The 24,137-nt window shown below is 38.7% G+C and overlaps 2 protein-coding genes across 4 annotated transcripts; one reads left to right on the top strand and one right to left on the bottom strand.

Moving 5' to 3' along the window:
- Window positions 1-440: 440 nt before the first annotated feature.
- On the bottom strand, window positions 441-3,437 carry LOC128855516 (protein CASC3). Of its 2 annotated transcripts, none has more exons than XM_054090478.1 (2): window positions 3,306-3,437; window positions 441-3,250 (listed from the first exon to the last, which is right to left on the bottom strand). In XM_054090478.1, exon 2 carries the CDS (start codon window positions 3,211-3,213, stop codon window positions 496-498), a length of 2,718 nt encoding a protein of 905 aa, XP_053946453.1. In that variant the 5' UTR covers window positions 3,214-3,250; window positions 3,306-3,437; the 3' UTR covers window positions 441-495. The 2 variants fall into 2 exon arrangements, with proteins under 2 accessions (XP_053946453.1, XP_053946452.1); XM_054090477.1 differs by having other exon boundaries at window positions 441-3,240.
- A 416-nt stretch (window positions 3,438-3,853) lies between these two features.
- On the top strand, window positions 3,854-14,521 carry LOC128855514 (attractin-like protein 1). Of its 2 annotated transcripts, XM_054090474.1 has the most exons (10): window positions 3,854-4,150; window positions 4,240-4,691; window positions 6,319-6,537; window positions 6,600-6,757; window positions 8,050-8,197; window positions 8,331-9,305; window positions 10,333-12,196; window positions 12,266-12,352; window positions 13,333-13,414; window positions 13,483-14,521. In XM_054090474.1, the coding sequence occupies exons 2-10, from the start codon at window positions 4,387-4,389 to the stop codon at window positions 13,635-13,637; spliced, it is 3,993 nt and encodes a 1,330-aa protein (XP_053946449.1). In that variant the 5' UTR covers window positions 3,854-4,150; window positions 4,240-4,386; the 3' UTR covers window positions 13,638-14,521. The 2 variants fall into 2 exon arrangements, with proteins under 2 accessions (XP_053946449.1, XP_053946448.1); XM_054090473.1 differs by having other exon boundaries at window positions 3,854-4,691.
- The last annotated feature ends 9,616 nt before the right edge of the window (window positions 14,522-24,137 follow it).

Here is a 24,137-nt window from a genome sequence, read left to right as displayed (position 1 = left end):
AACTTGACGAGCCCTGTATAAAGACAACAAATATTTGTCGAATAAATAAAGTGATTGTATTTTTGAAAAGTTAAACATATGCAGATCAAATTTATATCTCAAATGTAACAAATCTATTTCAAGATAAGATAATTCTTTACTACAATTTTTTAAAGCTACTGTTAATTTATTAAAATTCATGTGTATATATATGCAAATACGTATTAACTTTTGGCAGAATAAAGATTAAGCAATAAAACAGAACCATTATTATAAATTCTTCGACTTGACTCCATAATCAAGAATTCGCGAAATCCACTCCATGCCTGCTTAGAGTTTTAACATTCCATTAAGTAGGAATGAAATCAAATTGAAGACAACATATTACAATTCATAAAAAAGACATGGTTAGTTATCATATACTATCTACGTATAGTATAGCTCCTCGTTTTCAGAATTCATTGTTTTTTTTTTTGTTTTTTGTTTTTTTTATGTGTATGTAGTTGGTGTAGAATCTCATTCTTGTGTTAGTATTATAGAATTGTTAATAGTCTTTTCTAATTGAGCATTTTCTGCATTATTACTGGCAGATTTCTCTCCGTTTGCTGTATTATTTCCAATAAAATCGTCGGTAAGTGGTGAATTGATTAAGCCGCCCCCGCTGCTGACATTCGCACTGCTCTCTCCATTGCTATTGTCGGTATTCGACGAGGGTGAAGAGCTTTTGCGAGCCGGATTATTAGCTGCGGCCTGAGGTGGCTGGAAAGCCGGACGTTGTACAAACATATTATCAATTATATGATCTATGTTTTCTGCACTGCCAATAGGAGCCGATGATTGTGAACCGCCTTGTGTTGCTGCATTGTTGAGACCTTTTGCTTCGTCCTTGGCATCTGCGATGCGTTGCTTATTCTTTTCGGATGGTGGCAATATGGGTATGGCGTTTGTTGGGCGTCGTTGTGGTAAAACAACAGGGCGAGTAGTAGATTGTGCTGGTGGCACAAAGTATGTAGTTCCTCCAACAGTATTGTAATTTTGATAGTTTGTAAAGTTCGAATTGCTATTGGTGCTAGCAGCTCCTGCAGAGCTGGTGGCCGTTGGGGCGGGTACAGCAGCAGCTGGACCGAATGGCGCTGCGGCTGGCCCTGCGACTTGAGGTGGGGTCCCTGAAGAAGGCCCTCCAGCATAAGCGATTGTAGCTGTAGCAGTTGCAGAAGATGATGGCAGGTAGTTTTGAGGGCCCTGTTGCGCATACTGTCCAGCAGGTTGCGCTTGAGGATTAGCGGCGGCAGAGGCAGTGTAGGCATCAGGGGAAGAAACATAAAACGCTGCTGGTGTGGCTGCAGTAGTTCCAGCACCAGCATATGGGGGCCCTTGAGCCGGTGTCGGTACCGCTGCATAGCCTGTAGACGGTTTCTGAGTTTGACTTGGGTTCTGGTTGGCTTGTAGAGCTTGCATAGCTTGAATATTTTCTTGATGATAAAGCTGCATGAGGTTTGCTTGTAGCATGTGTTGATCTTGAATTAACATGGGCGGTGGTTGTTGCTGTTGGAGATGCATTTGCTGCATTTGTTCAGTAATATGTTGCGCTTCATGTTGTGAACGACGCAGGCTCGAGTAACGTTTTGGTGGTCCTCTCTGCTCTTGTGAGATCTGTTGTATTGGTTGAGGTTGTTGACTGTTCTGTTGAGTACCCATTACCACATTATTTCCAGTTAATTGCTGTTGCTGACTAACTATTTGATTTTGTGATGCTAAAGCGTGCATTTGGACGCTACCAACGTGACTTGGATCGTTACGATTCTGAACTTGCTGAAGACGCTGGGATAAATTGGATGTAGTTGAAGGATTTTTTGATTGTGGCTGCTGACGCATCGATGGAGTAGAAGATTGGGGTTGAATTTGCGATAACGATTTCTGCGTTTGCTGCTGATACGATTGGTGACTATTGCTACTATTACCGACGAGGACCTGGTTGTCTACCACTGGCCCATAACCACTTTCTGCTTGAGAGTGTTTGGAATGTGTCTGCTGTTTTCCATTACCAACTTTTTGTTGTGGATGATCAGTCATTCCAGAACCTTGTTGGCCATTAGATTGTTGGCGATTATTTTGTCTATCATAATGCGCTTCATTGCGTACATTTTGAGAATCTTTATATGATGAACCAGAATATCGACCATTACGTTGCTTTTGCTTGAATTCCATTGGTGCTTGTCGACCAGTGTGCCCTGATGGATGACTGAAGTTCTTGTTTTTACTAGTATTACCTTTCATATCACGGCGTTCTTCTTGAAACTGGGCTGGACGAGAAGAACTACTTGATTTTTCAGCACTAGACCTTTTATCTACTCGATTCTCTTTCTCTTCACGAGTTACGAGTGTCTTTCGAGTTTTGTGGGCACTACGCTCATTTAATACAGGAAAATCAGAAGGACGTGGCGGTTTGCGCTCCTTATTACTTGCCTTTAAGTAAGCACTTTCATCTTCCCAATTACGAGAATACTTACTAGGGCCACGACCGTATCGACGACGTCGACGGGCGCGTGGTGGTGCATCTTCTGTACGGATATCGTAACCGTAGGAAGAAACTAATTCTGACCGTGATTTTGGAGCTTGTTCTGAAGCATCGAAACGGTCATGACTCCAACGTTCTACAGCTGATGCTGGTTGCCATTTTCTCATTGTTTTGGAAGCATGAGAAATCGTTGGCGATTGTGGGGGTTTAACTCCTCCAACACCTCCCTCCTGAGGTTCTCCGATTCCATCTAAATTTACTACCCTATCTACGTCAACTTCAGCAGTACGATCATCGTGCTCATAAAATGTTCCCCGTTTTGGTATATACTGTGGGTTGCTACGATCCTCATCTACTTTCTTTTGGGCTTCTATTTCAGCTTTCTCTAAACTAACGTTACCTTGCCTTCCATCTTCTTCATCGTCGTCATCATCATCGTCTGACATGCTTTCCCCATCCGTCAAACTTTCATCGTCTAAATCGTCATCATCCTCATCATCGTCGTATTCTTCACCGCCGCCTTCAAGATCAGAGGCCGTATCATATTCTGAATCATGAGGGTGCGAGTTGCTCGATCGTTCTTGTGTCGGCGAAGTTCCAAACTCTACTGCGTTGGTGCCGGCTGCTTCCCCGATCTCAGACAAAGGTATATCAGCGCCTTTTACTGCCTCAGGGGAACTAGTCGCTGTAGTTGAAACTTTCTCAACTTCAGCCATTTCAGTATTCTATAAATTTCGCCGAGTCTGAAATTTTCTGTTAAGCTCAATTTGTTGTGTATTATTTTCTTAAACTAAGGATAATTCGATACCTTTTTTGCAAAAATTTTTTTTTATATGTATTAGGACACTTTTACTAATTGGTCCAAATATTTTTCTTGAAAAAAGGTGTTCCTTGCTCACAACGCAATCACAGAAAATAGAAAGTTCGAAGAGTCGTGTAAAAGCCCGAATAGTCAATAAGAAAAATTCAGGGATGCATTTTTTCCAATGTTTTACATTTTACGTGCAAGAATTTTAAATGATTTATATTCACACAAAAAAAAAAAAAGTTATATAGACATTTTTTAATTTAAAAAATAAAAAATTAAATATGCTTGAAATTATTGTTTTAATTTTGCATATTAATTTTTTCCAATAAATTTCTTTACAAACTATTTAATTAATTTATCGAACAAGTGGTTATAATATTAGACGTTAACGCGATTAAGGTTGTTCTTGTAATGTTCTAAAGACAATTTACATAAAAAGCTCAAATTAGATCAAAGTCAATGTATTTATATGTATTTTAAAGTAAAACAATATTTAGAAGTATGGCAATTCTCGAATATAAAAAACTATCATTCTGGTAGCGCAAAAATAGCAAATTGTTGTTGTGAAGAGAAAAGTCAAAGAAAGTAGAAATGTCTGAAAATAATTTGGGCTTCTTGCAAAATTAAGTCAAAGAAATAGCATTTTTAAGTGATTTCAAATATTTTTTTTCATGTATTGAAACAATTTCAATGGCATTTATATTTTTCTTAAAGTGAGACATAAACCAACACGAAACGAATAGGCAGATCGGCGAAGGGTGGAGTGGTGGATCGGTGAAATCTTTATTTTTTTGAGGTTTTTTGTTAAGGCGTTAACAATCGTATTGAAAATATGTTATAAAAATGTGAGTCAATGGCTCTAAAAAAATATTAGTATTTACTAAGTAATCGGGAAAAGTATTAAAAGCAAACAATGTGTGTGGCTTTGACACAGTTTATATGCTACAGGAAAAAACCGAACAGCAAAGGCAAGCGAGACTTGCAGCGGCAGCAATCACAATCGGAACAGTGTTCTCAAAATAGAGACACAACAGAACAAAATCCATTAGTAGGTTGGAATATTATTTTACCTGCTAAGTCGATGAGGCCTTTAAGATTGCCCATGCTATCGTCTTCCAACTGTAATATTTCCATCACGGTAGCATCAATTTCACCTGCACACAATCTTTCCATATTTAATGCAAAATACCGGCGGAAATTTCTACTACTTCTACTGCTTCTGATCTTCCATGGGTGCTTTAGTGAGTTGAGTCGTGTCGCAGCTTTTAATTGTACAGTTCAGGGCAATCACTGCCAAAATGAAGGCCAGTGTCAGAAAGATGGTCAATGCCTTTGTGCAGATGGTTGGCAGGGCCCTGAGTGTCAGTTCTGTGGAGGAAAAGTGAGGTAAGTTAATTTTCGTAGATTGCCAAGCTATTTTATGTTATATTCTGCAGTGTTTTGGCATTTCCTGTAAACGGTCGATCGCTTATATGATATTCAACCTGGAAAAAAGAAAATCTTAGGGCTGCTTGTTATTGATTACCGTCTCTTATGTTGGTTTGATTGTAATTTTTTCCGCAATTATGTGGCTTCTGCACGGCATTTGTTTTGTAATATTACATTCATATTTTTCAACAAAAAAACCTTTTCATTTGTGCATATGACGTATTATACTTTGTAACTACACATTTGTATATATAAACATATGCACATACATATGTATATTTGCTTATTTAAAAAATCGGGAGTAGTGGCTTATCTTAACATAGGTGAGGTAGAAGCAGTGTATTACGGGTTTCAGTACTTATCAATTTTAAAATTCATACTAGTTTACAAATGCGCAGCTCCTCGATATTTTTAACGCTTGTACTTTAAAAATAATTTACTATACGTCTGACCTTGCCCTGGCTCGAGATTGGACCGAAACAAACATAAAAACTAATAGAAATCCAAAAATTTCTTTTGGTTCAATTTCATCTTATATAAGGTACAAATTTATAGAGTTTCCAATAGTAAATAAATCATAGCAATTAATCATAGTTCACTTAATTCATATTTTGTTGGAATACGTAATTAATACTTACGTACGCGAATAAAATATTTTGCAATTGTATATTGAAGTAAAATAATACTATTTTTGCAAATATGTGGAGTTGGGTCTCTGCTGAGATAAGACCTACAAACGGCAACAATTTCAATCACCCGTGAGCCGTCGTACTTAATAAACATTAAAACATATTCATCAAAATAATGAAATTGACTTCATTCTTACAAGTTGTCATGTAAAGATTTCCAAAAGTAGTAAATATACATAAGTAATACAATACATTTATTCGTATCCTTTCGAAAATGCATTTTTCCAACAGAGCTCCATGGCTTCGACAACTGTTTTTCGATTCATGAAAAGTATTTACAAAAATTAAAATGCCCTCCAAATCTAAAAGTTATTAGACAACTTACTGCTTTAAAACTTTACTTCTTGCGCTAACAATATAAATAAATGAGTCAAAAAATGGTAAGAAGCCTGCGTTTTGGCGTTATGCCTCCGGTTAGTGTCAATATTGTTGTTGTAAGAGCATAAACTGCATAAGATTTTTCTGAGTGCTGCTGAAATTATAGCCTTTAGCCAGATTTAAAGCGTTCGTCAACATGGAACCTACAGTCGGGTGGAAATGTGTACACCCCATCGTCGCCAATAGATTAATCAGCGAAAATTCTCGCAAACACTCATAGAAGTAACATTAACAACAAATTTGGCATCTTTGCTTTACTTCGGCCCCTTCTTTGGACATTATGTTATTAATTCATCCAGCGGTTACCCGTCTTCCCTTACGTTTCTGTGCAACTGCACTTCATTGTACAATTTCGGCATACCGTTTGCAAGTTCTGAAAGCATGAGCATTTTTATTTAAAATTTTATATTGCGTTGAAAACATGATAGTATTTACCCCCAACCAAACTTAATTAGCAAAGGGATACAATATTTTATATAATTACGTTTGAATATATTTTATGTTCTCCTTTCTTTAAGATTATACCACCCATCGGGAACAATTCACGATGGGCAGGGGAATTATTCGGTTAGTGTTAAATGCAGTTGGCTTATTGACGCTCGACATCCACACGCAAATGCTCTGCGAACACCTACTATTCGCATTCATTTGCGTGAGTTTGCTACGGAATGCGGTTGGGATCATTTGTATATTTACGACGGCGACAGCGTGGACTCCCCGCTCTTAGCTGTTTTTAGGTAAGAGTTCATATATATTTAAGATAAATTAAGTTTTAAAAAGCTATTCAATTGCCTTATAGCGGACTGATGTACAGAGATAACTTTGCGATACGAAGAGTGCCTCAAGTGATCGCTCGATCAGGTACAGCGCTACTTCATTTTTTTAGTGATGATGCCTACAATATGTCTGGTTTCAACCTGTCTTACAAGATGGATGGTTGTCCTACGACTATAGAGGGTGAGTGTATCTCCGATTTTTTGCTATTACTATTACAAATATAATTAGAATTAAAATAACAGGAGGTTTGCACTTCCACCTAAAGGACTCTTGTGCCCTCTACCAACCACAATAAAAAATAAGTAAAAAATAAATAATTGGCGCGTATACTTCTGTTAGCTGTAAAGTCGGGCTCCTCCACCTATTTGTGGTGTGCGTCTTGATGTTGTTCTACAAATATAGGGACTTTAGTTTAGCAGTTTTAAGTCGACTCCGAACGATAAATGATTTTTAGCAGGAGTTTTTCCATGGCAGAAATACAATCGCATGTTCGCCGATAGGCGACCAATATTAGAAAAGCTTTCTATTTGATGTTCATGCGCGGATATTCGAACCTACGCACTACCAAATCGTAGTCACGCACCAACCTATTCGGTTACGGTGACCGCTACTTACCACAACACTTCACCAAAACCCAGTTCCTGCAGTAAAGCTGAGCGTATACTCCCTTTTTCTGGCCGAAGTTTACTCCCCCCGAACCTATACAGATGACTGCGGCGTCTACACTGACCTTTGAGAATGCCAGTTACCATTCTCAGTTTCTCCTTAGGGGGGTCTATGAGATGCCAAAATCCCTTTGAATTGCACCCTCGCAATGAAGACTTAGCCTTAGCTCTTCCCTTCAACGCATGGCAAGGAAGAGATCGGGGAATTTTAGTAGCGAGGCCCCAGATTCTCTACCCACTGCATCAACCGCTCATTTCGAGGTATTCTCATGGGTCCTGGGACTTATAAGAGCCTGATACGATTGTGCACTCCTAATAAAATTAGTTTCTCTTTGCACTCAAGGACTAGTTAGGATAAACCTCAAAGAAAGGTAAAGCCTTGAATGTAGCCTGACTGTTTCTCATCGGCACAGCCAGCTTTGTTTTGAGATCATAAATTCATCTGTATACCAGTGCAGGCTAAATTTTTTTAGTTTTCTTTAAAATATGATGGTACTCCAATTTGCCTTAAGATCCAGTTCAATTCTGAACCTTTGCTCAAAAACTATATTTTTTGTGATATCAGCTCTGGGCTTGGGCTAGCGGCAGCCTCGGGCTTAAAGATTCCATGTTCTCAGATGAGATCACTTTAGCTTTGCCAAACCTTCCCTATCCATGTTAAATAGGGAACGTTTGGCTGATGGCAAAATGACTATATTAGCTCGGTGCTAGCTCGAGAACTACCCCAAACGCACTTGCTTTGGCAAATGTAATATATAACAACTATATTTTGAACATGTTTTTAATATTTGTATTATATAATTTTAGATCTTGAATGCTCTGGAAATGGAAGATGCAGTGAAGGTGAATGTATTTGTAATACCTTATATAAGGGTGAGGCGTGTGATGTAGCCGCATGCCCTAGTGGATGCTCAGAGGACAAAGGCCAGGGAATATGCAAAGATGACGAAGAAAGGTAAATATGTAATCCTCTTGCAAAAATACATATTATGAGTGTAAATAAATTTAAAAAATTTCGATTGTAATGACATCTTATACGCCAAATTTTCTAATAGGTATATGTTTAATTTATTTTCCAACGTCTTTAGATGTGTATGTAATGACGGATTTGGTGGCAATGATTGCGGCCAGCTGATAGCTCTGGGGGTTTGGTCCACTATATATCCGACACAGTCACCACCTCCACCAGGAACCGCATCGCATGGTGCTGCAGTTTGGCGTGATACGCTACATATAATTGGCGGCGAATCATATGGTCGCGGTGAACTTATGACCACGTATGATTTCAATGGCAATGTATGGGAAACTCTGCATATTGATAGCGGAAGTAGTATACCTGAGAAGCGCTATGGAGCTTCTACAGTTATGTATGGCGACAAAATTTTCATGTACGGCGGTGTAATCGAAGGACGCGGTATTTCGAATGAGCTGTGGGCATTTGATGTATCTGCCAAAACTTGGGAAAACATAACAGTTAAGAGCGACTTATGTAATGCAACGGCCTTAACGGCGTATGCTATGTGCGGTCCGTTACGTGTAGCAGGTCATACGGCGACCTTGGTACCCGGTTATGGTGAAAAAAATAATTACCAGTATATGATTGCAATTTTTGGACATTCACCACAATATGGTTACCTGAATACGGTACAAGAATTTAATTTCGGTACACGCGAATGGAAAATTGTTGAGACGTCTGGTTACGTGGTGAAAGGTGGTTTTGGTCATAGCGCAGCATTTGATTATTTGACTGAAAAAGTATACGTTTATGGCGGCATTATCTCGGAGAGTGAATCCAGTCAGGTGCTAAGTTCGAAATTGTACGCCTACGAACCTTCAACTAGAACATGGACACTATTATCTGCAGCGCCAAGTGCCCGATTACTGCATACGGCCAACTTCATAAATCATGGTCTAATGATGGTTTTTGGAGGCAACACTCATAATGATACTTCACAGAGTTACGGAGCGAAGTGTTATAGTCAAGATTTATTAGTGTACGATGTGTATTGTGACTCATGGCATGTGCAGGAAATGCCGCAACATTTACAAATAGATTTGGCCAGGTAAATACAAAACAAAACTATTGTAATGTTTTTTTGGAAGAGGAGTTTCTTTAATATTGTATTTCACTTTCTCAAACATCTTAGACTTTTGCGCGAGACTATAGTTCTTAATATATAAATAATTGGCGCTTACACCCGTTTGGGGTATTTGACTAAACTCCTCCTCCTATTTGTGTGGTGCTTCTTGATATTGTTCCATAAATGCAGGGACCTATAGTATCAAGCCGACTCCGAACGGCAGATATTTTTATGAGGAGCTTTTTCATAGCAGAAATACACCCAGAGATTTGTCATTGCCATTGCCTGCCTTTTTTTATCGTTTGATGTTTCGTGCGCGGAGATTCAAACCTACGCATTCCCAAATGGTAGTCACGCACTAAACCATTCGGCTACGGCGGCTAGCTCTTAATACCCTACATATAAAAATTGTGCCAAATAATGAAATGTCATTGATTCGATTTGCAGGAAGATTCATTCCTGTGACATTTGAGTTTACTTAGACTTAAACTTTAATTTTCCTTCAATAATTATCACCTTTTTGTAATGAAAATGAATTGAATACTGAGCTATACGCGTCAGAAAACGTCCCTGTGGCAGTCGGTTCTACTCTACGGGAACGACCCGGATTTATAGCCGGCCAAGGACTGCCACTCCAGCAGCATTCCCCGTAATTTTATTCGGAAGTTTATTATGTCACAGCAACAAAAACAACAAGGCGTCAGAAAACTATTCATTTGTTGAAAAAGAGACTTGCTTAATGAATTTCAAAATAGTTTCCTAGACGAATCTATTAAAGGTGGTGGTGTTCATATGACTGTCAGCCCAAAACGAAACAAGGCGAATACATTTTTTGTTTTCTACTTTGCCTATACTTTTCTTTGACAATCAAACGTACAAAACATTGTTGTTGGTCTAGTGCCACCACCTTTAATGAATGCGCCTTTTCCTTGTTGAATTTAAGTTTTTTATTAGCCTTTTAAATATTATATTTCCGAACTAAAGCTTGTGTTTTAATTTCTTATTGAAGGTTTGGACACAGTGCTGTGGTTTTCGAGGACGCACTTTATATATATGGCGGCTTTAACGGTCAATTGTTGAATGATATGCTGCGATTTACTCCTGGTTACTGCAGTTTCTATACGAAACAAGAGAAGTGTACAAATGGTCTGCCAGGTGTCAAATGTATTTGGGACGTGCAAAAAATGCGCTGCATACCGGTAACTCAAGTGCAACGCTCTGCAATTTTCGGCCGGGAGCAATACGATTATGTGGTTTGTCCATCGAAAAGTCGCATCACAATGACTTCAGAGTTACTAAATGATGTGCTACGTTGCCAAGAACTTAGTAATTGCCAATCTTGTGTTTCGAATTCATATGGCTGTACTTATTGTGGCAATGGAGTTTGTACAAGAGAGCGTTGTCGTGAGACTACGTCAATAACTACGTTATTTTATGAAGCTAATAACAAACATCAACAACAGCATCAACAATTTGTGCCGGCAGCCGCTCCAATGGCAAATATTAAACGTTTAGAAAATTGTCCGAAAACCGAAGAATTTATGATTATTACAGTTTGTGAGCAGTTGCACAGCTGTCACGCCTGCTCAGCAAATGTGGCATGTAGTTGGGATGCCGAACACAATCGCTGTAGGCCTTACTTGTCAAATAGTGTGCATTTAAATCGCACCCGCGAAGATATTATTTGTCCGCAGCCATGCGCTACGTTGACAACTTGCAACAACTGCACGGAAGATGACTGCATTTGGTGTCAGAATGAGCAAAGATGTGTGGATCGCAATGCATACACTCCCAGCTTTCCCTACGGACAATGCCGTGAATGGACCACTCATTCTGCAAAGTGCCGCTCATCGCCTACAAATACTGGTGTTGGTCGTTCAACTGCTGCGCAGTCCAGTGCGCAATGTGGTTTCTATAATAGTTGTGCACAATGCTTGGATGATCCGGCTTGTGGTTGGTGCGATGATGGTTCCAATACCGGGTTAGGCAAATGTATTGCTGGCGGTGCGTTGTCACCATACGATTCCAGCGAATGCCAACTAAAACACTGGTATTTTACATCATGTCCGCGCTGCAACTGTAATGGCCATTCTCACTGCCCCGACTACATTAACTGCGAACAACCGTGTTCGAATCTCACAACTGGTCAACATTGTGAGAAATGTAACAAAGGCTATTGGGGAAATCCAATTAATGGTGGGAGTTGCCAGAAGTGTGAATGCAATGGGAAAGGTGAAAATTGCCAGCCAGATACGGGAAAATGCTTTTGCAATACCAAGGGCATAGTTGGCGACCATTGTGAAAAATGCGACACCCAAAATCATTACAACGGCGATCCTATCAAATCATCATGCTATTACGAGCTCACAATAGACTACCAGTTTACTTTCAATCTATCCAAGAAGGAAGATAGACATTTTACGAGAATAAACTTTCGAAATTCGCCACAAAAGCCCGAGATCGATGCTGATTTCACAATAACATGTAGTGTACCTGCTAAAATGGATATTTCAGTTAAGCGTGCTGGTTTTCCAGAAAAGCTCTTGTTTATGGGCATTAATTGTTCCACGTTCAGGCAACGATTTCCCAAAACGGAGTATTCCTTTGGGCATTCGCTAGAAGACAACAGTTCCATAACAACATTCTACGTATTCGTTCGTGATTTCCGGCCACCAATTTGGATACAGATCGCCTTTTCGCAGTATCCAAAGCTTAATTTGCAGCAATTTTTTATAACATTCTCCACATGCTTCTTATTGCTCCTCCTAATGGCAGCTGTTTTATGGAAAATAAAACAAAAATACGATATGTTCCGAAGAAGGCAGCGATTATTTGTCGAAATGGAACAAATGGCTAGCCGTCCATTTTCCCAGGTATGTGTACATGCTTACATATTTAAAAGCGAATTATATTGATTTATGTGAATATTAATATTTGCGTAGGTTGTAGTGGAAATCGAAAATAGAGATAATATTGATTTAACGCATACTATGGAGGGCGTAACACATCTTACCAAAAAGCGTAAAAAGGTATGTCTGCTTGCACATTTTTAGTGAGTATATTTTAGTTTGAGGCAAAAAGAAATCCATTATTTTTGCGTAAAATATTTGCGCAAATAGTTTAAAACTGTTTTATGGTCGGTCTTTAGCTCCTGGGCGACGCTACGATTACTAATATGCCGATCAACTTCGATTATTTCTGTGATTTTATCAACATTTCATTTAAAATAACAAATGCCTGCACGGAATCGACGAAACCAAAATTGCACTTAATTAGCTGTTGCAGTATCGGCATCATAAAAAAAAAAAAAATAATTGGCGCGTACACTTCTGTTAGGTGTTTGGCCGAGCTCCTCCTCCTATTTGTGGTGTGCGTGTTAATGTTGTTCCACAAATGGAGGGACCTACAGTTTCACGCCGACTCCGAACGGCAGATATTTTTATGAGGAGCTTTTTCATGGCATCATAACCACATTCCCAAATTCAGAACTCTGGCTTGCATTTTCGCATTTATCACAGAAGAACTGTAAAATGTACCGAATTTTCTCTTTGTTGACTTCCATTGTAAGCACCCTGTATCTCACAACTGAATGAAACAAACCAAGGTACATTCATTAAAGGTGGTTGCACTAGGCCAACAACAATATTTTGTACGTTTGATTGTCAAAGAAAAGTATAGGCAAAGTAGAAAACAAAGAATGAATTCGCCCTGTTTCACTCTGGGCTGACAGCCACATGGACACGACGAAAGAAAAAAATAAATCAGCTGATTTACCGATACCACCTTTAATGGATTCGCCTTGGAACAAACACAAAACAGCAAATCATTTTTTTAGTGTGAAATGTCACCTTGATAGCAGTCATAAACTTTGCATTGTTTCATCGACACTTTACGAGAATCGATCACTGCGAGCATCTACCCAGAAAATAATGGATTTCTTTCTCCCCAAGCTAATATTCATATAATATGTATAGTAGCTAAGCTAATATTCTATTAAAAATTTATTTAGGATTGTCCCAGCCCCATAGCACTGGAACCTTGTAGTGGTAATCGAGCAGCTGTATTATCGCTTTTAGTTCGTTTACCAACCGGTTTGTATTTTTACAAGTTGACAAATACCTGAAATGTACAATACATCTATGTATTCCAAATGTTTTAGGTGGTCTACAGTATGCACCTGCTGGACAGTCTGCAGGTTTAGCCGTAGCCAGTGCTCTTGTAACATTAGGCAATCCCCGGCGGCCATCTATCGAACACTCTAAAGAGCCAAAATCTAAAAGAAAACAAAGTCAACATCCGGACAGTTGTACATAATAAATGCGAGAAAACATTCAGTGTAGCAATTAACAGCGAAACTTGTAAAAGTATTTCCTTTATACATACTTACTTACATACATACATGGATACATGTTTACACTTTGGCCTGCATTCGAAAATCTAAGTCAGTCGAACACAACCATATACGGTATGGTAGATCGGGGGCCAAGAAAGGAGTAACATTATGAATGCCTTTATACAATATACATAATTATAATACAAAAACAAAAAACACTGTACTAAGGCATACTTACTGATTTACTTCACATATTAATTACACTTACATTTAGTAATAATAATTGTAAAATACTAGTGCATAAAATTATTTATTATAGTTACAATTTTAAATGCTAAAATCTTTATAACAGATTTTATGCCAGCCTAAAAAGACATTAATATTATTAAAATGTAACTTAAAGAGACACATTATATAAAGGTTAATACAATAACACAATTTAAGTTTTACGTAATTGAGTGCAAGGTACAGTTCGCTGTACGGAATGTCTTGTTTAGTGCACCTATTTTGTATAATTTATTTTTTTGATTGGTTCAATGCTTAATTGCGCTATAATTACACCATTAGTTGTAAAAATTAAAATTAAGTAAAGTATCAAATGTGTATGATATATATACTTTGCGGTAGAATGTTTTAATATCTGTGTTAAAAGACGATTTAAAAAAATTAACCAAATACAAACAAGATAAAATGGGTATAAACATACATACATACATATACAATATAAACAACATTTATTTAATTGTTTATTTAGTTATGTTAGTATAGTTCAAAAATAAAATTTTTAAACCAGACATAAATTAATGTTCTGTTAGCCTGTAAGAAATAAAAAATCTATGAATAGACAACACTTTCAGAAATGAAGAAAAAAATATCACTGACGAAATTTATTAAAAAGCTTTAGCTCAGTTAATCTTATTCACACGTTGCCATATTTTTATAGTTTTTGTTCTCTAATTGAATACGATGTTCATCTACTCGGCTGGCGTAGCCGAATAGGTTGGTGCGTGACTACTATTCGGCAGTGCACCGATTCGAAACCTCGGGCATGAAACACCAAATGATAGAACAGGGTTTTTTCTGTTTTTGTTGATTAAATTTTTTTTTCGTTCCCCCCGACAGTCGGTTCTACGTGACCGGTAGTCGTTCCACCCGGATTTATATCCGGCCAAGGACTGCCACTTCAGCAGCATTCCCCGTATATGTATTGGGAATGTTTATGCTGCTAAAACAACAGGCATTTGCCAATAGCTGTCGCCCCTCGGCAGGCAATGGCAAACCTCCGAGTGTATTTCAGCCATGAAAAAGCTACATATAAAAAACATCTGCGTTCGAAGGCGTTATGTAACTGTAAGTTCTTCCAGTTGTGGAAAATTATTAAGACGCACACCACAAATAGGAGAAGGAGTTCGGCCAAACACCTAACAAAGCGTGGATATAAATTTCTCTACTTCATCTATAGGGTTTTCCAATAACAGGTGTTACTTAGATTAGATTAGAGAGGATTAACGATTTTTTATCGCCGGAATTGGGTGGTATTGATCTGCACAACGTTGATTTTAAACAAAATGGCGCTACATGCCACACAAGCAACGAAACCATTGATCTTTTACAGGAAAAGTTTCCGGACCGTGTTATCTCTCGAAGAGGTGATCACAATTGGCCACCGAGATCTTGTGATTTAACGCCTTGTGACTTTTTTCTTTGGGGTCACGTGAAAGAGAAGGTTTACGCTTACAGCCCAAGGTCGATTCAAGACCTCAAGATGGAATTCGTGAGGCTATCGAGGACAAAGGACAGCCACTTTGCAATTCGGTTATGGAAAATGTCTTGAAAAGATAGGAAGCGTGATCGTGGTGGTAATTTGCCTGATGTTATTTTCCACTATTAACGGCATACCTTCCTCTGAAATAAACATCCGATCATTTATATTAAAAAATAGCATTTTTCTTTGAATATCAAAATAACACCTCTTATTGGAAAACCCTTTACAAGAATTAATACAATTGAAAAGTTTTTGATAACAATTCTAAAGAAGTGGAGCTAAACAAAAGTCAAATCATAAAAAGTTCTGACTAAGGGGAAAGGCGTATATTAATATTATATATTGTTAAAAATCCTTTTTGCTTTATTACTGCTGCACACCGCCTTTGCATTCTTCTGGCCGAGTTTAATAAAGCGCGCCAGTCGTTTCTTTCTCGTGCTAACCGGCGCTAATTGTACACACCAAGTGAAGCCAAGTTCTTCTCCAACAGACCTTTCCAACACAGAGCAGACCTTCCTCTTCTTCTGCTATCGAATACTTTCAGAGCCGGAGCGTTTGTATCCATTCGGACGACATCTCCCAGCCAACGTAGCCGCTGGATCTTTATTCGCTGCGCTATGTCTATGTCGTCGTAAAGCTAATACAGCTCATCGTTCCATCGCCTACGATACTTGCCATTGCTAACGTGCAAAGGTCCAAAAATCTTCCGCAGAATCTTTCTCTCAAATACTCCAAAGGACGCCTCATCCGATATTGTTGTCTTCCAAGCTTCTGCGCCATATGTTAGGACGAGCATGATGAGAGTATATGTACAGAGTGCTAGTTTTGTTCATCGAGAGAGGATTTTACTACTCAATTGCCTACTTAGTGCAAATCAGCACTTGTTAGCAACCGTTACTTGACCTTTTCAAATAATTGATCCAAATTGCTGATATTCTGCGTACTGAGTGCATTTTTTACGGCGTTTCAAAGATGTTCGATTGGATTTAAGTTGGCACTCCAAGATGCCCGATCAAGAATAGTGATCGAATTGTCTTCGAAAAACTTATTTGCAACATGAGAAGTATGCTTCAGATCATTATCATGTTGAACTTCCTACCATCTGGACCAACTTTATTTTCGCTTTATCGCTGAATAAAATATATCGCCACTGATATTTCAAAGCATTAAAAACCATCGTTTTTGAAACGTTTAATTGTGTTGAAATATCACTGTAGGATAATCCAGTCTTTTGCTACTCTATGATTGCTTTTCGAAGAGCTGGAGTGCAATTTTCCCCTTTCGACATTATCGTTTAATCGTTTCAACTAAAGTAAAGTGCTGTAGGAATACTCCAGATACTTTGTTTCTTACTTACTTACCAATTACAATATAAAACAGAAAACAACTCACAAAATTTTGGAAGACCGAATCGTATATTTCTCACAAAAACATCAGTACACTTACTAAAACGCAAAAAATCAATGCGAACTCTTTAAGAGAAATACATAAATAAACGCATTTCAATGAAGAATTACCATTATGGCTCCGTACTCAATAAAAGATGCGCTTATATGGTTGACAACAAATCGTTCTTAATTATTTTCCAACGGCTGTATATTTCATATTAGGTCACGCGTGACTACTGTCAAACTAAATGCATAATTTTACAATATTCAATGACATTTCAGCATGGAAAGACTTACGCCTCAACAACGTTTGCAAATCGTACAATTGTAAAGGGTTTTTCAATAAGGGCGAGTAGATGTTGAAATGGAATAAAATGACGTTTGCTGTGTGGCACGTAGCGCCGTCCTGCTAGAACCACACGTCGTCTAGGTCCATATGGTCCAATATGGGCCATAAGAAATTGGAAGGGCCACCACGTCTACCGAAAAATGGGCGCAATGCGCGCAACGTTTGGGTTAATGAACACTCATTTTGATAATAAAGTTTTATCATTTGAACGTGCTGTTCAATCGTGTAACTTGCCATGATGATTTGGCATAAACAACTGAATAATAAACAAAAGATTTGACAGATGTCACCAAAACAAAATGGCTGCCACAGGGCGCCAAAATCGACCCGCGCCAATTGAAAAGCCCTTTATTACGAAAATCGACGATCTGTGAAAATAGCTCATCGCGCGCTCAGGCCAATTTATGTCGTTCAGCCATGAGGCCCATTCTTGGCTTAACACGTTCACGCCGGCGCGTACCACCGGTGGCTCGCACAAGTCTGCTTCATGGGGCGGCGCGTACCAACGGTGGCTCGCACAAGATTGCTTCATGGGACGGCGTGTACCACCAATGGTACTTTATTAGACGGTACCTATGAGATGAGAAGCCATAAACGACTACCCTTATGAAAAAATTTCGTTTTATATAACCTGCAATCGCTTCCGATAGAGCGAAAAGATGTAAACGTTGCCGTCTGTGGGCGAAGACCATGAATAACAGCGCCGGCGGAAACGTGTTAATGACTATCCCAATAAGCAAAATTACTGTATTTGGGTTGAACAGCAGCCCGAAGCCTTTCAAGAGCCAACTAACAGACATTATATCCATTGAAAACAACCGTTTGGTGTGGCCTATGGGCTGGAGGAATCATCGGCCTATATTTTTTCAAAGACGTAGATGGCGTCAACGTAATAGTGAACGGCGAAGGCTATCTCGCCATGATAAACGCCTTTTTGAGGCCGTGATAAAGGAAATTGAAGGCCGTGATCTCCACAACAACAAGACGGCGCTACTAGTCATAAAACCCATGAAACAATGGATTTGCGTCTCGCGTCTCGGACCAGTGGATTGGCCACCAAGATCGTGTGATATCACACCTTTGGACTTTTATTTGTGGGGTAAGTAAAGTCTAAATGCTTTGTGGATAATCCAGCTTCGATTGAAGCATTGGAAATTAGCATTACATGTACCAAAATTACTGACGAGATACCAACCGAACTCCTGACAGCCACATGGACATGGCGAAAGAAAAACACAAATTAGCTGATTTACCGCCTTTACCACCTTTAAAGATTCGCCTTGAATGGCTGTAAGCTTGTGGGTGACATGTAACATCAAAACGATAGGAAAAGCTTGTGCGCCCTCAAAAACTGTATTTTCAGACTGCCAGACACCATAGTATATTTCTCAAGCTTGCTATTCTTTAAATGATTTCAATACATTTTCAACAAAATAAAAGACGGAAACATTCAATTGGATTCATGAATAAAAATATTTAAGATATTCTCTTATGAATCAAAAGAAAACGTTTTGATTCTTATAAATTCCTCCCATAAACTTTTCTTGTTTGATCAAATATTTAGAAGAATAATAAATAGAAGAAGTAAAGTAATAAAAATCCGCTTTAAAGATTCAACTTGACAGGTAAAGAACTAAAAAAATAATAATATTGGTGAGTAAGTAATTACATATACATAAATTCTTAAATTTTTTAGCTCTTAAAATATGTAGTAAGGCGAAATTCAATTGTGTTATAGAAACAAATGAAGAAAGGCTTAGAAATATAATGAAACTTCGAAACTCAAAGTTAAAGGTGAAGAAAAATAATTCGTTATATTCATTTCACATATCATCAAAAGCAATTTTGAGTTGATGGGTTGACTGGATTAACCTTTGGATATTTTACGTTATACCAAAACCTGTAATATGAGCTACGACGGATATTGAGCACAGAAATGACAGAAGATACATATCTAGTGGGATACGCGGACGATATAGCAGTCGTCATACCAGCTTGGGATATTGAGGACGCTTGAAGGAAGCTGAACCAAGTCATGATAAAGACGCTAATATGGCTTGAGAACTTCTCGAAACATAAAACCGAAGTCATCCTTATGACGCGGGGTCACATGCTGCTTGAGGTCAGCAAGAAAATAGGCGTCATTAGTGACTCAAAAAGTAGTAAAATACTTAGGTATTCAACTTGATTGCAGGCTTACTTTCTGGGCCCAGATACGGCATGCGGCTACCAAAGCAGCAAAGGTCACGGGTATGCTAAGTAGATTAAGGGCAAATATCGGTGGGACAACACAGAGCAAAATAAAGCTGATTACGGCGGCCACAGACTCAATTCTCCTGTACGGCAGCGAAGCAGAGGAATTGTGCTAAATTGCAAAGCCAAACGCAAAGCACTGGAGGCCGTGCAAATAACAGCGGCACTCAGAGTTGCCTCAGCCTACCGCACTGTATCAGGCGCAGCAATTTTCGTGATCAGCGGGCAGATACCCGTCGACCTCATGGTCCGGGAACGAATGGATGCGTGGGACTCCAAGAAGAAACACGTCATCACCAGCTTCTCAGAACGGAGATGCCAAACCATGCTGCGGTGGCAAAGCCGATGGAACACTGAACCGAGTGGCAGATGGACGGCGAAACTTATTCCATCAATTGACAAAGGAACTTCCGGGAAGTGAACTACTTCTTAACTCAGTTCCTCTCGGGCCACGGATACTTTCAGAGATACCTATACCGATTCCAAGTGCATTTACTGCGAAGCGCTTAGCGATGTCGGTGAACACACGTTTTTTAGTTGTAACAGATGGCTCGCTGAAAGAAATGCTCTGAGGGAGCAGATTGGCGACATCGCGCCGAGCAACATAATCAGGAAAATGCTCGAACTGTCCTCGCGCTGAACGTGGTAAAGAAATACATCGCGAACGTACTACAGAAGACGAGCAAGAAGACGAGCCTATAGCATGAAAGCTGGTTACAAATATGGTGAACTTAGACGTGGGTGAATAGAATTTCTCCTTTATGGATGCCGTTGTGGGCTCTCCTGAAGTAATATAGAAAGCAGTTCCGGGAAGGGTGTCTCCCAAAAAAGGAGAGGAGGGATCGTGCAGCGAATAAAGATTCGGCTGTTTCGCTGGCTAGGTCATGTCTTCCGAATGGTTACAAACACTCCAGATGGCTACAAAACGTAGCAGCATTTCTTTGCGTTGGAAATCCCAGCTCGCGAAGGGCTTGGCTTTACTTGCTGCGCCCTACTAGCATCGGTTAGTACCAGAAAGGAACGACTGGTGCGCTTTGTTAATCTCAGCATAAATCACTTAAGTGGTTTACGCCCTAATCAAGGAGAAGAAGAATAAACTTTCAAATTTGATTTCCCAACATTTTCATTTTTTATACATTTATTTCTCTGGCACACTACGGACGCTAAATAGTCCAAACCCAATGCTCTTATGAAATCTAGAAGGGTATTGGGTTGCATTGAATGTTTGTGCTCTTCCTTTGGTCAAATGGAGTTAAGGGTTTTTCTCTAATGCCCGAGATGGCGTCGCATTCGAGTAGGTGCGTTGGCATTCCTGACACTTCCGGAGGAGGCGTATAAAATTTGTTTTTTGAGAGGTTTGTAATATAGACACAATTCAAAGCTAATAAGGATTTTACTTCAAACGATTATAAAACATTGAGTGCGGCTTGAATTTTACTTATAATGGTAATTAGTTCATTCGAGTATTCTCTTTGTTAGTTGATTTTTGGACCCAAACTCATGGCGGATACCTCTGCCAGAAAGGAGTTCGTATAGTTGCCCATCGGTGTGACGTCCTCATCTTTAGACCAAAGAAACCATTCTCTAAGCTAAATCTAAGAATATTTTTGGTAAATATATAATATATATATATATATGCATAACATATATATGTGCATATAACACTCTACAAGACTCTCATCAAGCCCGTCCTAACGTATGACGCAGAAGCTTGGACGATGACAACATCCGATGAAGCGACGCTTGGAGTGTTCGAGAGAAAGATTTTGCGTAAGATTTTTGGAACTTTACACGTTGGCAACGGCGGATATCGCAGACGATGGAACGATGAGCTGTATGAGCTTTACGACGACATATACATAGCGCAGCGAATAAAGATCCAGCGGCTACGTTGGCTGGGTGATGTCGTCCGAATGGATACAAACGCTCCGGCTTTGAAAGTATTCGATGCGGTACCAGTTGGTGGTAGCAGAGGAAGAGGAAAGCCGCCTCTGCGTTGGAAACGTCAGGTGGAGAAGGACTTGGTTTCACTTGGTGTGTCCAATTGGCGCCGGTTAGCACGAGAAAAAAACGATTGGCGCGCTTTGTTAAACTCGGCCAAAATCGCGTAAGCGGTTATCGCGCCAATGAAGAAGAGATATATGCAATTGGCGCGTACACCCGTTTTGGGTGTTTGGTCGAGCTTCTCCTCCTATTTGTGGCGTGCGTCTTGATGTTCTTCTATAAATGAAGGGACCTACAGTTTCAAGCCGACTTCGAACGGCAAATATTTTTATGAGGAGGGACCCATTTGTGGAACAACATCAAGACGTACGCTACAAACAGAAGGAGGAGCTCGGCCAAACACCCAAAAAGTATATATATATATATATATTGGCGCGTGCACTCAAAATAAACCCAGCAATATTATTTAGAGCTAGATTCAGTTTATTCCTATATTCACAGGTTAGATTACAGTACACCTTTTCAAAATAAGAAATTTGTGGGACGAAAAAGACTAATCTTAGACGTGCATGACCCCACAGGCCACTTGTCTCGAAATTATATCAACAAGGCTGGAGGATATTGCGAAAGCCAACAAAAAATAGCAAAATCGTACGAAGTGAAAAAGATACTTCGTTTTGTCCTCGTTCACCAACAGACCCATTCGCTTTGGTTTTTTATCCAGTTTGTATACTGCAGCTGTGTAATCTGTAAGTGTCATACGATATGATTGATGTACGACGGCGTTTCCTAAAATTATAAATCTTCCGATAGGGTGATTAATTTTGCGCCACTTGTATAACAACAATTTTTTGATGATATGAGATAAATAATTAAACAAAACGGCAGTGCTCAATGAAAAAATTATGTAAATATATCAATTTAGCTTTTTTACTATATTTACTGCAACCGTCTAAGTATTTCTTGTGAAGTCTATTTGAGCACCGTGTAAATCGTTTGTACCTTCGAGGTCAAATATATACATAAACAAAATTATATTGTAAATCTTTTAAACTCTTCTCGACTCGCAAATAGTACGATTTTTTGAAATCAGTGCGATTTACAAAACCTCTTTCGGAGATTTCTTAAGAAAAAATGAAAAAAAAAAATGTACGTGTTTATGGAAGTTTCTATATGAAAAATTTTATATTGACAACGACATTACTTAAGGACTGCAATGAAGTGAAACTGAATAATTCTGTTATAAAATTTGTGGACACTGCAAAGAACCTAGAAATAACTTTTAATAGAAATCTGACTTGGAATAATCACAATTATAGGCCAATTGGAAGAGACTATGGTATGCTGCGATCATTATGGACTACTTTATAAATAAGTATATAACACCTCAAAAGTCCCTGACCCAACAGGAAAAACACGTTTTTTGTTTTTTTCAAAATTAGCTCTATTCATCAACGTAACTTTCAACTAGAACAACGCATTCATTCCAGCGGGGCTCTAACATTTCAATACCACTTTTGTAGAACGATTTATCTTTTGCCTTAAAATAGGCGTCGGTTTCAGCGGTTTCATTCGAGCGAAATTTCTTACTGGCAAGCATTTTTTAAGGTCTGTGAACAGCCAGTAGTCGCTGGGAGCCAAATCTGGCGAATGCGGAGGATGTGGAAGCAATTCAAAGTTAAATTCATGTAGTTTTGCCATTGTTTTGATTTACTTGTAACTGACTTGTTTTTGGTCAACGGTGAGTAAACGCGGCACGCACTTTGATCAGAGCTTTCTCATAGTCCAATGCTCGTGCAATATAAAGCCAATACATTCTTTTGATATATTAGCGATGTCAGCTAATTTACGCAACTTCAGTTTTCGATCATTCAAAACGATTTTGTGGATTTTTTATGTTTGCTGTTGTTACCGTGTCATTTGGACGTCCACTGCGTTTTTCATCACTGGTGTCTCTACGTCCATGTTTGAAGTCAGCAAGCCATCGTTTTATTGTTGTTGGAGCGGAGTCCCCATACCACTTTTCATATCATTGCTTTGCTTAGGAGGTTCCGGGTAGTCAAAATTTTCAAAAAATTGGATTTTTTTTTACATTTTCGTAAAGTGTAATATTTTAAAAATATAGTGTGAAATTTTGAAGTGAATCCGACAAATACTTTTCGAGTTATTCAACAATTAACAAAAGGCGCTCGGGCGCTCCCCAGCGTTCGAGAGCAGGTAGCAAAACTTTAAATGCGTGTTTCTCAAACCTATGTTTTTTGAACTGGTGATCACTTTAATTTAAAAACCGTTTGGTAGATTTCAATAAAATTTATACTGTTTTTGAAAAACATGAAAAACTCATGTCTGATCGAAGGACTTTTTTTTAAATTTCGATTTTTTTTAACAATTAATTGTCGGTTTTTTTCTCGAAAATCCGAAAAATATTTCCTGAGGTCGCCATATTGCTAATTTTGAAAAAAAAGCTTCGATCAGGCACAAGATTTTCTATTAATAAAACTAATTTCTCTTGTCCGATTAATTTTAGACGAATCTCCAAGGACTTGTGATGATTACCGTAAGGGACGAGAGAGAAACAAAAACAGCGATAACTTTTACAGTTATTAATTTTTTTTTTTTTGAAATTTTGCTAAAGTCGAAACATGATGTAGCAATGATATATTTTTATTTTTGTAAAAAGAAATTGACTAGCCAAAAAAAAAATATTGAAAATCATCATTTTTTCAGGCTTTTGCCTACCCGAACCCCTTAAACGCTATTTTTTCTCATCAAGAAGCAGTCT

The sequence above is a fragment of the Anastrepha ludens genome, chromosome 2 (genome assembly GCF_028408465.1).
Source record: "Anastrepha ludens isolate Willacy chromosome 2, idAnaLude1.1, whole genome shotgun sequence".
In the NCBI taxonomy this organism is placed as follows: Eukaryota; Metazoa; Arthropoda; class Insecta; order Diptera; family Tephritidae; genus Anastrepha; species Anastrepha ludens.
This window is presented reverse-complemented; position numbering and strand designations above follow the sequence as displayed.

Excerpts from the sequence above, each read along its gene's own strand:
- LOC128855516 (XM_054090478.1), bottom strand. The coding sequence starts at position 3,213 with ATGGCTGAAGTTGAGAAAGTTTCAACTACAGCGACTAGTTCCCCTGAG.
- LOC128855514 (XM_054090473.1), top strand. The coding sequence starts at position 4,219 with ATGTGTGTGGCTTTGACACAGTTTATATGCTACAGGAAAAAACCGAAC. Across the intron at positions 12,197-12,265 it reads CTAGCCGTCCATTTTCCCAG|GTTGTAGTGGAAATCGAAAA; the intron begins GTATGTGTACAT and ends ATATTTGCGTAG. Across the intron at positions 12,353-13,332 it reads TTACCAAAAAGCGTAAAAAG|GATTGTCCCAGCCCCATAGC; the intron begins GTATGTCTGCTT and ends AAATTTATTTAG.